The 12,511-nt window shown below is 47.1% G+C and overlaps 1 protein-coding gene across 1 annotated transcript in view; it reads right to left on the minus strand.

Annotated features, from left to right (window-relative positions):
• Positions 1-10,251: 10,251 nt before the first annotated feature.
• The window catches only part of LOC147729311 (uncharacterized), a 41,920-nt gene continuing 39,660 nt past the window's right edge, over positions 10,252-12,511 (minus strand). The window contains exon 3 of the mRNA XM_086959819.1: positions 10,252-10,278. Within this exon, the coding sequence (XP_086815945.1) occupies positions 10,252-10,278 (27 nt within the window). The remainder of the gene's footprint in view (positions 10,279-12,511) is intronic.

The raw sequence follows: 12,511 nt of genomic DNA on the forward strand, positions 1-12,511 counted from the left end.
TGAAACTTGATCCTCAACCTGAGGCAAGTGGGAAGGCACAGTGTAGGAGAGTAGGGTCTGCTATCCTATGGTCACCCCAATTTTTGCTTTTTGCTTCACTGGTTTTCGACTTACTGAGGCTGTGGGCCTGCTAATCAGACCCCCAGCCTGCTGTTCTCTCTCTAAATTTATAATACATGTGCTATAGGTACATACCACAATTGGAAATGGACTCCTTGTCAGCCCCTGTACCATGCACTATAGGTGCTCAGGGCATAGGTGCCACCAAGGCCTACCAGGGGCTGAAGCATAGCTTTTGCCACCCCTGGCTGGTTCTTAAATTGGCACAACTGGCTGATCACTCAGCTGGGGCAAGTGGGTGTAATCACCCCTTGCTTAGATATAGTATACCTATATCTAAACCTATATCTGGACACATATATAGCCTGTAAGCCACTCCTATGGAAGGCCTCATCAATCCTGGAGGCAGAGTGCGTGGTTTTATGTGAGATGGAGCTCTGGCATGAGCTGAGCCTGTCTGCAGCTGTCGGGAACAACTCCCTAAGCTGATCCGGGATAATGCCATACCATATACTCTTAAGCGCCTTATAATCCTCGCGGTTACATAGCAACTTTGGTTTGGCTTTATCAAAACATGTCGTGTAAGGTGTCATATGATTTGGAATACTACCCCCTCGCCAGTTCTGGCAACGGGGGTAGCATTCCACCCTTCTAGAGGGATAAGACATGTTACTTTACTGAAACGCGGTTGATTTAAAATGAGCCTCAGATCCACAAAATGGATGCCTCTGCCACAGACACGGGTCTGGCCTCCTGCTGCTGACCGAAACTCAGCCTATGGTGGCCTGGACAAAGAGTTTCCTGTCGCAGGGCGGTGTCAAACCACCCCAGACAGGAGATAGTGGATTGTAGTAGGGAGGTTTCAAAGAAACCAGACACTGCCTGGGGAGCACAAGGCTGCCCCTTGCATAATCCGGCCAAACCGGTTCTGGGGCCTTCCAGCCCCCGTCCCAGCGCGGCCTGGATCAAAGGAAAGGGGTGTAACCACCCCCTTCCTGGGTCCCACCCATAGGAGGGGACCTAGCAGGATGTCCAGCCCACCAGATTCGAATAAGAGTGGGAGCAGTGCCAATGCAACTCAGATCATCCTGAAGAAACATAAGAAACGAATTCTGGACCCTTCGACTTTCTACACGACGTTAGAAGACTGAAGAATCTCCCTTGTGGTCAAGGAGTGACCACCCTGTGCAAACAGGTACCATCCAGCCCTCGACCCTTGCTTTGTTGCAGTTCCCGCCGGAACTCGAGCAACAGAGATCGACGAGATCAAGCTTGCCTGCCTTCTCCCTGCCCGATCCACAGTCCCTGCAGAGCTAAGACCAGTGGAGGCGACCGGAAGCATGGGGCATGCCATCTTGAAAAGGCCGCGAGACGCTGACCGTGCAGCCCACGAGTGACCCTCGTAGCTGTACATCAGGGTTTGGGAAGCCCCAACACCCAGCTCCACTTGCACCAAAGCTACCCCCTCCACACTCGACGAGTGCTGCGTGGGGCCCTTCTGCTTGTGTTGGCTCGACGCGTTGGCCCGGTCACTTGCCAGCTGGCTTGTGGCCCCTGTGCCGACGAAAACTTGAATACGACTTGCTTTTCTGGTTGCTCCAGATCTGCACCAGCTCCTGTGAAAAGGAGCCCCCACTCTGACCCTCCTGGTTCGAGTGATAAGCAATCTCCCGGTTCCGCGTGGATTGCTTTTGCCAAGTGCTGTTTGCTGCAATCTTGAAGCCGACGGTGCTGACGGCGAGAGCCTACGTGGGACAGATCGTGACCTGCTCCTGGACGTCGCAGATACCCCAGAGCCCACGTGACAGCGGAGAGAAGCCTATCGACAACCACCTGATTGCGCCCGACATTGCCTGGTTCCGTCCTGGTTCCACCCTGGTCACTGCTGAGTGACCCAGACTCTGTCCCCTCTGCTTTCAGGTACTTTTCTACTTTGATCCACCCTTGGATCGCACCGGACACTTCTGCTTCACATCGCCTGCAGCTGCAACAGCTCCAAGCACCAAGAGCCTGCGTGTCAAAACCCGACGCCACTTCGACCCTGTGCACCCACGGCCTGTGGGTGAGGTAACATTGCAACGCCGGTGTTCCCACACTGGTACACACCTCTAGGGTCTGTGTCTTAAGTTTTGTTCCTCTAGGTTCAGCGGAAGCCTCTTTTAATTCACTTTGTGTAACTTTTACGCACCATTGACATTGCATTGGTGCAAGCCGCACTTTCCGTGCTGCACCCGTCTCCTGTGGGCTACTCCCGACTTCAGCATTGCTAGTCCTGACTGCTCCCAGCGAATCTCTAGGCCCTAGGCCTAACCACTGTTCGATTGGTATCTCTTATACCACTTTTTTAGTATATGGTTTAAGTGGCCACCGGCCCTCATCCAAAATTGTGCAACTTTGTATGTTATACTGTGCTTTTGATTTAACGCTTGTGCCCCTATCCTCATAAAGAGTACTGGGGAGTAATTTAGAAATAAATACATATATTTTTATAATATATACTTGTGTGGTGTCCTTTCATTTGATTACAGGATTGTATGTGGTAAAACAGCTCGCTTAACACGACCTCTTAAGTTAAGCCTTTAAGGCTGCTTAGTCCATGCTACCACTAGGATAGCTTGTCTAACAAGGTTGACTTACAACCTGACATCTTTGGGGTTTGTTTGGACTGATACTCAGTGGTTCCAGAATTGGAAACACTACATATCAGGCCAACTTCTCACATTGGTGTGCAGCGGTGCGGATTTGAGCTTGCTGTTTGTTTTACCATTGCAATCTTTACATCAAATTGAAAGATCACATCAAGTACCTTAGGTACATATAAATCAAAAGCTTAGCATATTAAGTTCTACTGAACTTAGTAGTTGTAGATTAAAGGGATTAGCACACCCTGACTACAACTCACTAGCAAGGTACAGTAGGAAAACACTTAGTGTAGGTAAGTGCATCACTTACACCTCACTAGCAGTCATGTCTGATACAGGTGGAGCCTCAGGGTCTGCCCCTGTAGCAGTTGACCTTACCAAGGCAACTTCCAGATATGACAACCTTAGCCACAAAGACCTGAGTGCCTTGTGCACAGCCAGGGGGCTAAAAAAGGGCAGAGGCCCTACCATTCCTTCCCTAATAGCTATCCTAGAAAAGGATGACTTAGATAAGGTGAGTCAGGCTCCCTTAGATTCAGGTGAAGGGATAAACTCCCCTGAGAATGAGGATCTTCCAGAAGATGAAGAAGAGGAGGAGGAAGAGGAAGAGGAAGGCTCAGATGTAGATGAGCCTGAAGATCAGGATCAGAGGGTGAACCAGGTACAGGTTGCCAGGCTTAACCAGGCCAACCTAGACCTACATGAGAATGGAGAGGGCCAGCACCACTCCAGATCTCATAACCAAATTCTCCTAGGTAACAGGAGGGTGAGATCTCAATCAGGGGACTCTCATCTTTCTAGTGCCTCAAGAGAATCTCAGAGAGGGATGACTCCCTCCCAGAGGAAAGAGCATAGGGCCAGAATGAGGGCTGTCCAACTCCAGATAGAGAGGGAGGAGGTAGCCCTGGCTCAAGCTAAGCTTACCTTGGCTCAAGCTAAACTTACCTTGGCAAGGGAGCAGAAATTGAGTGGCTTAGATGCCACTGGTGGCAGCAAAGTTACTAAAGAAAAAGACAGGGCCTATGACAATAGAAACCTGACAAAAATTGTGCCCCCCTACAAGGAAGGGGATGACATCCACAAATGGATGACTGCTCTTGAGAGGGCCTGCATGGTACAGCAGGTCCCTGAGGATCAGTGGGCAGCAATTTTATGGTACTCCTTTTCTGAGAAAGGGAGGGACAGGCTCCTCACTGTTAGACCTGAGGATGCCAAAAACTACTCTGTTCTGAAGAGTGCTCTTATTGAAGGGTTTGGCCTAACCACTGAGCAATACAGGTTGTTGTTCAGAGACACCCAAAAAGCACAGACTCAGGACTGGACTGATTTTGTAGTTTGTGCCACTAAGGCTCTGGAGGGTTGGCTGCAGGGAAGTAAAGTTTCAGACTATACAGGATTGTACAATCTTATGATGAGAGAGCAGATCCTTAATAACTGTCAGAACCAGCTGTTACATCAATACCTTGTTGACTCTGATTTGACCTCTCCCCAAGAATTGGGAAAGAAGGCAGACAAATGGGTCAGAACAAGGATTACGCAGAAAAACCAGAACCAAGGTGACCAGAAGAAAACAGACCAGAAGGGTGGGAATCAGAAAGATAAAGAAAAGGACCAGAAGTCTTCAGGCCCCCAAACTAGCAATAAGGAGGGGGGTTCCCAAAATGGAAACAAGAAAAAGAAGAATGATGGCCCAAAGAAACCTTGGTGTAATACCTGCAAATCAGTTTCACACTGGGGCAGTAAATGCACTAAGAAAAATCCAGTCCCCACCACTGCAGCTCCTAAAGCACCTGCACCCCCTAGTACAGTCAGCAGTGGTGGTACTCAGCCAAAGGGTTTAGTAGGGTTGACCCTGGGTACTGAAGTGGAATCTGGCCTAGTCAGAATCCCCACACAGGCAGTTCTCCTATATGATGTGGACTTACCTTTGCCCACTGCAGTAAGCCCCAGTAACCTGGGCAAATATAGGCAGACTCCCTTAATCAATGAGAAACTGGCTCAGGCCTACAGGGACACTTGTGCCAGTGTCACTATGGTGACACCTGACTTTGTGGACCCTGGTCAGATTGTACTAGGTGAAAGTTACCTAGTGACCAATGCAAGCAACTCCACTACTTCACATAGTGTGGCTGTTGTGAACGTCTCCTGGGGAGGGGTAGATGGCCTAAAGAAAGTTGTTGTGAGTGCAGACCTCCCAGTAGACTGTCTGTTAGGCAATGATCTTGAAAGCTCAGTTTGGTCAGAAGTGGAGTACAGGACTCATGCAGAAATGCTAGGGATTTCAGCTCATGTCCTTGCAGTGACAAGGTCTCAGGCTAAGAAGTGCCTTCTTGAACCAGTGGTGGATCTTGAAACAATAGACCAACCACAACCCAAGAGAAGGAGCAAGAGGGTTAAGGCTGTGCCTTCCCACTTGTCCCAGGTTGAGGATCAAGTTTCACAGGAAACTGATTCTGCAGTCCAAGAGGAGACTGTCTCAGATGAGCTTGAACCTGAACAGGTTGAGTTTCTGGGGACAGGGGGACCCTCAAGGGCAGACCTGGGGCAGGCCCAATTAGATTGCCCTTCACTTGAACCCCTCAGACAGCAAGCTGCTGCTGAGGCTGCAGGGAATGCTCAAGGTACCCATAAAGTGTATTGGGATGAAGGACTCCTTTATTCAGAGGCTAGAGACCCCAAGCCTGGCACAACCAGGAGGTTGGTCATACCTTTGAAGTTTAGGGGTTTCCTTCTTACCTTGGCCCATGATATTCCCCTTGCAGGACACTAAGGCCAGAATAAGACTTGGGACAGGCTTGTTCCACACTTTCACTGGCCTCACATGTCAGAAAATGTCAAGGAGTTTTGTCGCTCCTGTGTCACTTGCCAAGCCAGTGGTAAGTCAGGTGGCACAACAAAGGCCCCCCTGATACCACTACCTGTGGTGGGGGTACCCTTTGAAAGAGTTGGAATAGACATTGTGGGTCCCATGGATCCTCCAACAGCATCTGGGCACAGATTTATACTGGTGGTAGTGGATCATGCCACCAGGTACCCAGAGGCAATTCCCCTGAGGACCACCACAGCTCCTGTGGTGGCAAAAGCCCTCATTGCAGTTTTCTCAAGAGTGGGCTTTCCAAAGGAGGTTCTTTCAGACAGAGGTACCAACTTTATGTCTGGATACTTAAAAGCAATGTGGAAAGAGTGTGGAGTAAGCTACAAGTTTACCACACCCTACCATCCACAGTGCAATGGGCTTGTGGAAAGGTTCAACAAGACCCTAAAGGGAATGATAAAAGGTTTACCAGAGAAGCTTAGGCGGAAATGGGACATCCTTTTACCCTGCTTGCTCTTTGCTTACAGAGAGGTCCCACAGAAGGGGGTTGGCTACAGCCCTTTTGAACTTTTGTTTGGCCACCCTGTGAGGGGTCCATTGAGTTTGGTGAAGGAAGGATGGGAGTTACCTCTCAAAAAGCCTAAACTAGACATTGTGGACTATGTACTTGGTCTCCGCTCCAGGATGGCTGAATACATGGAGAGAGCATCCAAAAACCTTGAGGCCAGTCAAGAATTACAGAAAGCTTGGCATGACCAAAAGGCTGTTCTGGTTGAGTTCCAGCCAGGGCAGAAGGTGTGGGTGTTGGACCCAGTGGGGCCAGCAGCTCTCCAGGACCAATGGACTGGACCCTACCCTATCATTGAAAAGAAGGGAGAAGTCACCTACATGGTTGACTTTGGCACCCCTAGGAGCCCCCACAGGGTGCTCCATGTAAACCGTTTGAAAGCATTTGTTGACAGGGAGGACATGAGTCTCCTCATGGCCACAGATGGGGATCAGGAGGAAGAGAGTGACCCTCTCCCAGACCTGCTTTCCCAGAACCCTGATGATGGTTCAGTTGATGGAGTAGCCTTGGCAGGCAGCCTCACTGAGCAGCAACAGGTGGACTGCAGACAGGTGTTGCAGGCCCACAGACATATGTTTTACTCACACCCAGCCAGACTAACTGGTGCACCCATGAGGTGGACACTGGTGACAGTCTGCCTGTGAAGAATAAGATCTACAGGCAACCTGACCATGTCAGGGATTGTATAAAGGCTGAGGTGCAAAAGATGTTGGAGCTTGGAGTGATTGAGCCATCAGAGAGCCCATGGGCTAGCCCAGTGGTCCTTGTGCCAAAACCTCATACCAAAGATGGGAAGAGAGAAATGAGGTTTTGTGTGGACTACAGAGGTCTCAATGCTGTCACTAGGACAGATGCACATCCCATTCCAAGAGCAGATGAGCTCATTGATAAATTGGCTTCTGCCAAGTTTCTGAGCACATTTGATTTGACAGCTGGCTACTGGCAAATCAGACTAGCTGAAGAGTTAAAAGCCAAAACAGCATTCTCTACCCCTAGTGGACATTATCAATTTGTGGTAATGCCCTTTGGTTTGAAGAATGCACCTGCCACCTTCCAAAGGTTGGTGAATCAAGTCCTTGCTGGGCTGGATGACTTTTGTGCAGCATATCTAGATGATATTGCTGTCTTTAGCTCCACCTGGGAGGATCACCTGATCCACCTGAAGAAGGTTCTGGAGGCCCTGCAAAAGGCAGGCCTGACTATCAAGGCTACTAAGTGCCAGATAGGGCAGAGCAAGGTTGTGTACTTGGGCCACCTAGTAGGTGGGGGTCAAGTTCAACCACTGGAGAGCAAGATCCAGACCATACAGGACTGGGCTCCTCCAACTACCCAGACACAAGTCAGAGCCTTCTTGGGCCTGACTGGGTATTACAGAAAATTTGTAAAGAACTATGGGTCCATTGCGACACCATTGAATGACTTGACATCCAAGAAGATGCCCAAAAAGGTTCAGTTGACTGCTGTTTCCATTGTGCATTGCCAGGATACCGGACTAACTGTGCTGCTTACCGCGTTGCCAGAGGTAAAGGATTGCCAAGCTCTTCGTGTTCCATTTGGTTGCCTCCCCGGGGACTCGCTGGTGTGAGCGAAAACAGCTGTCTGCTGCTCTGACCGTCGCTCCCAGCTTGAGTCTCCAGGGTTGAGGCAAGGGCGTTATCAAGAACTACATCTAGCCCGGGGGACTGCGAGGACCAGCAACCCCTGCCTGGAGCAGCTGCTGCCTCTTCCCCCAGGCGACACGCCCACGGACACGCCCACCGGCGAAATCAGTATTTTACTTTGTGACACCCGCTTCGCGGGCGCCACTCACTTGACTGCTGTTTCCATTGTGCATTGCCAGGATACCGGACTAACTGTGCTGCTTACCGCGTTGCCAGAGGTAAAGGATTGCCAAGCTCTTCGTGTTCCGTTTGGTTGCCTCCCCGGGGACTCGCTGGTGTGAGCGAGAGCAGCTGTCTGCTGCTCTGACCGTCGCTCCCAGCTTGAGTCTCCAGGGTTGAGGCAAGGGCGTTATCAAGAACTACATCTAGCCCGGGGGACTGCGAGGACCAGCAACCCCTGCCTGGAGCAGCTGCTGCCTCTTCCCCCAGGCGACACGCCCACGGACACGGCCACCGGCGAAATTAGTATTTTACTTCGTGACACCTGCTTCGCGGGCGCCACTCACTTGACTGCTGTTTCCATTGTGCATTGCCAGGATACCGGACTAACTGTGCTGCTTACCGCGTTGCCAGAGGTAAAGGATTGCCAAGCTCTTCGTGTTCCGTTTGGTTGCCTCCCCGGGGACTCGCTGGTGTGAGCGAGAGCAGCTGTCTGCTGCTCTGACCGTCGCTCCCAGCTTGAGTCTCCAGGGTTGAGGCAAGGGCGTTATCAAGAACTACATCTAGCCCGGGGGACTGCGAGGACCAGCAACCCCTGCCTGGAGCAGCTGCTGCCTCTTCCCCCAGGCGACACGCCCACGCCCACTGGCTACGCACATAAAGCAACTCGTAGACTCACGCGACGCGGGACGCGCGTGGGACCAAGCGCGGGACTAAGCCCGGACAAAGGGTGGGACGTCTGTGGCTGTCCGGGGACGACCAAGGACGGGACGGGTCACCCCTCTTACATCGACTTCAGGAGATCGAGCCTACCTATTTACTTGACCACAATACTCCTCAATGATGGCTTTGAAAAAATTGCGCTCAAGAACAATTTACATGAAACGCATGGGTACCGATGCAGCCATTAGAAAATCTGTCGATAAATCTATGAAACCTGGCCAAATTTCTAACACACCCGCAATAACCAAATACTTTTCTACTCTTTCCGAGAAAAACCACTCATCTCCTCGAACATCGGTAGAAGAAAATAAACATATTTCTATTACTATTGATAGTGAACGCCAGTCAGAATTATTTGCTGCACTAAGCAATCATAATCAAGAATCATCTAATCCAGAGATAAATCAGCCAAATAATCCGCCCTCGGAAGAGTATTCTCAACTGATTCTAGAGATGTCGCAAATAACACCAATTAGACAACAGGAGAACAAATCAGCTAATGAGGTCTCCGTGAATATCATTACGAAGACCGAAGAACAGAAATTAACGTCTCCATTAAGAAAAAACCAACCATTCACTAGTTCCCCAGATAAATCACCTAAACTGTTCTCTAATCAATCCAATCTTACAAATCTCTATTTTCCTAACACAACCCTTCCAGCTGCCTTTCCACCCCTGTCCAAAGTTCTCTTCTCCCTTCAAGACATTCTGGAATCAGTTCTCACACATCTCGGCCAAATCTTAGCCAACTCAGACGACACATTGGACGTCCAAATAGGCATTCTCAAACATCTGGTGGAAGAAAAAAAGAAAAAAGAGTCACCCAAAGCCTCATCCGAGGAATTAGAAACGGTCAACCAGGTACCATCTGAAGCTGGTTGTAAAAAAAGTTCAAGATCTCAAAAAATGCAAAGTGTAAGTACGCAAACATCAGATGCGAAAATAAAGGAAAGTGAATTTAAGAAATTGCAATCTAAGGAAAACCCACCCATAATCTTCTCTCTGAAAAAGCTTTTCAGTGAAGAAAAGGAATACACTTCTGAAAATAGTCTCAAAAATTATCCCATTTTTTCCAACAAAGAAACTGAGATTGGTTATGGTATGATATCCACCGAAAATAACATACATTTGTCGAAGGATAGCAAAGAAAATGAAACCAAACAGACAGGAAAAATTGAAAAAATCACTGAAGTGAAAGAAAATATGGGCAAGAAAAAGCGAGGACGTCCCCTGAGAAGAATCCATAAGAAAAAAGGGAACAAACTCAAATTTCAAAAACATACTTATGCTAATTTGGAGATTACTCCACCGACTAAAATAACTACGCCGGCGAAGCCTTTGAACCCTAATGCAGATGAATATTACCAGTCAATAGTAAGAAAACCATTAGAGTAAAATATCGTCAATCCAAAAAATCTACAAGATCATATAACTAGGCAGTGGGACAGAACACTATCAAAACACTTAACTATCGAGGAACTCTTTCCAACTGATAATATCCCGCTCAATCGAGGAAGAATAGTCCAGCTATTGCAAGAAATTCCTTCCTTGATCTCTCTGACAAGTAGAGAAATAGACCTAGTACGCTTTCCAAAAATAGAAAATACTCAATTCGCACAAGTGTCATTCTTCTCTCCAGTTCTCCCAGGTCTAATCATGAGAGAAAAAGAAATTCTACAAAAACACGGATATGATGTAATCTCAATTTCAGACATCAAAACCAACTTGCAAAATTCCGTAGTAACTAAACAACATCTTACTGATAAAATATCTAACATAGAAAGGGATGAACGTACATCAAACAACATGAGGAAAGACAAATTAAAAATACAAGTAAGGCAAGGCGAAAGGTCGGTGTGGTCAAGGAACATTAATCCAATAGAAGATGAAGATTACCAACAATCTTGGACGTGGTTACCAGAAGTATTAAACGGCAACAAAATGGACAATTTACATCACCGTCAGGTTTAACAAAGGTCTGAAAATATCGCTATGGAATATGGCCGGGAAAACTCACAATAAAATGAAAGGTGTAACAAAAGATAATCCAGACATTCTAGCGTTGCAGGAAACATGGTCAACCACCTCCTTTACGCAAAAAGGGTATTACGTCTACGAAAACCCAGCAAAAAAATCTAAAAGGGGTCACGCGAAAGGAGGTATGGCAATCCTACTGAAAGAAGACTATTGCTGGTCACAAGAAAGTATTGATACATATTCGCACAACCTACAATGTATCAAAATTCAACTCAGATTACAGCCTACAGGCACTTATAAGAAAATATTACTTTTCAACATTTATGCTCCACCAAGTAAAAAACATGACTCTTTATTCGATCATCTATTAGAAACCATATCCAACATCCTCGAAGATCAACATCATCTACCATATATTTTGATGGGTGACCTAAACGCCAAAATATCAAATAGCGAGATAAAGAAATGGTCAACGTTATTTAAGGAGGAATCACTGGAAATAGCACTCCCGCAACTTCCAAAAGCAGTGAAGTCGGATAAAAGAGGAAGCCTGTTATTATCGTTCCTCCCAACTATAAATGGGATAATTCTAAATGGAAATATTAATGGAGACAAGCCAGCTTCATTCACAAGACAAGGAAATGGAGTCTCCTCCATCTTAGACTACTTCATATGTGGGAATGAGCTAAGAGAACAAATTTCTGACTTGTCTGTCAAATTTAATGATGAAAGTGATCATGCCATTCTCTGCTTAACAACACTCTGGATGCCACCAATCACTTACCAGACCGACCCAATATTCAGTAATCCCATAATAGAAGTAAATCCAGTCCAGCGTCGGATTTATTGGGAGGCGGAAAACTTGGACTATTTGAAAGTATTAATCACACAATCCCAATTGTTAACCAATATTTACTCTGAAGATCCTATCAAAAACTATGAAATTTTACTAAATGAACTCAAAAATGCAATACAAAGCAAATTAAAACAGAACAGACCTGCACAAAGAAAGTGCGTCAGCAAGCACAAAAACTGCAATCAGCCAACGGTAAAAATGCTAAACAGGATGATTCGGGCTCAGTACTTGTGTAAAACACCATTATATAAAGCTGAAATAAACAAATTAAAGAACCAAATCCGTAGGCAACGTGCTAGACAGGAAAGGTTGATACAGGACCGTAACTGGATGGACATTCAAATTGCAGCAAGGCAATGCAACCAACGAAAATATTGGTCCTTGATAGCTAAGATGACGGGAACTAAAAAGAAGCTCGAAGCAATCCCCGTCTCAGAAGAAGACTGGGACACATTTTTAAAAGATCTGTATAAATCCAACATGAAGGGTAGGGCGAGAAAGGCATTTGAACAGAAAAAGGAAAACAATGATATAAAACTCTCCAGGGCCTCGGCAGAGTCAATTGCCTTGAATATCAAAAAGGCACGAAGTACGGGTGCATCCGGTCCTGACCAGATCCCGATAAAGGTTTATCAAGCTGACCATAAAGCTTGGGGTCAGATGTTAGCGCCACTATTCAATTATATATTCGACTCTGGGAACATTCCAAACTCGTGGAAAGGAAGCACAATAATTCCTATTTATAAAAAAGGAAAAAGGACTATTGCTGGCAATTATAGACAAATTGCCTTAATGGATTCTGGCGGAAAGATCTTTGCGGCTGAAATTCTTGACCGGTTAAAGCTTTGGGCTTTTTCAACTGGACTAATTCCCATGTTTCAAGCCGGGTTCCGATCGAACCACTCGGTTACGGATAATATAGCTATCTTTCAATTTCTACTAGATAAATACGTAACCGGGAAATCGCAAACAATATATGCTGCCTTCATCGACTACTCAACAGCGTTCGACAGGGTCGATAGGCCGACATTATGGTCGAAACTGAGAAAA

Source organism: Lissotriton vulgaris, chromosome 2_2 (assembly GCF_964263255.1).
Source record: "Lissotriton vulgaris chromosome 2_2, aLisVul1.2, whole genome shotgun sequence".
Classification (NCBI taxonomy): domain Eukaryota; kingdom Metazoa; phylum Chordata; class Amphibia; order Caudata; family Salamandridae; genus Lissotriton; species Lissotriton vulgaris.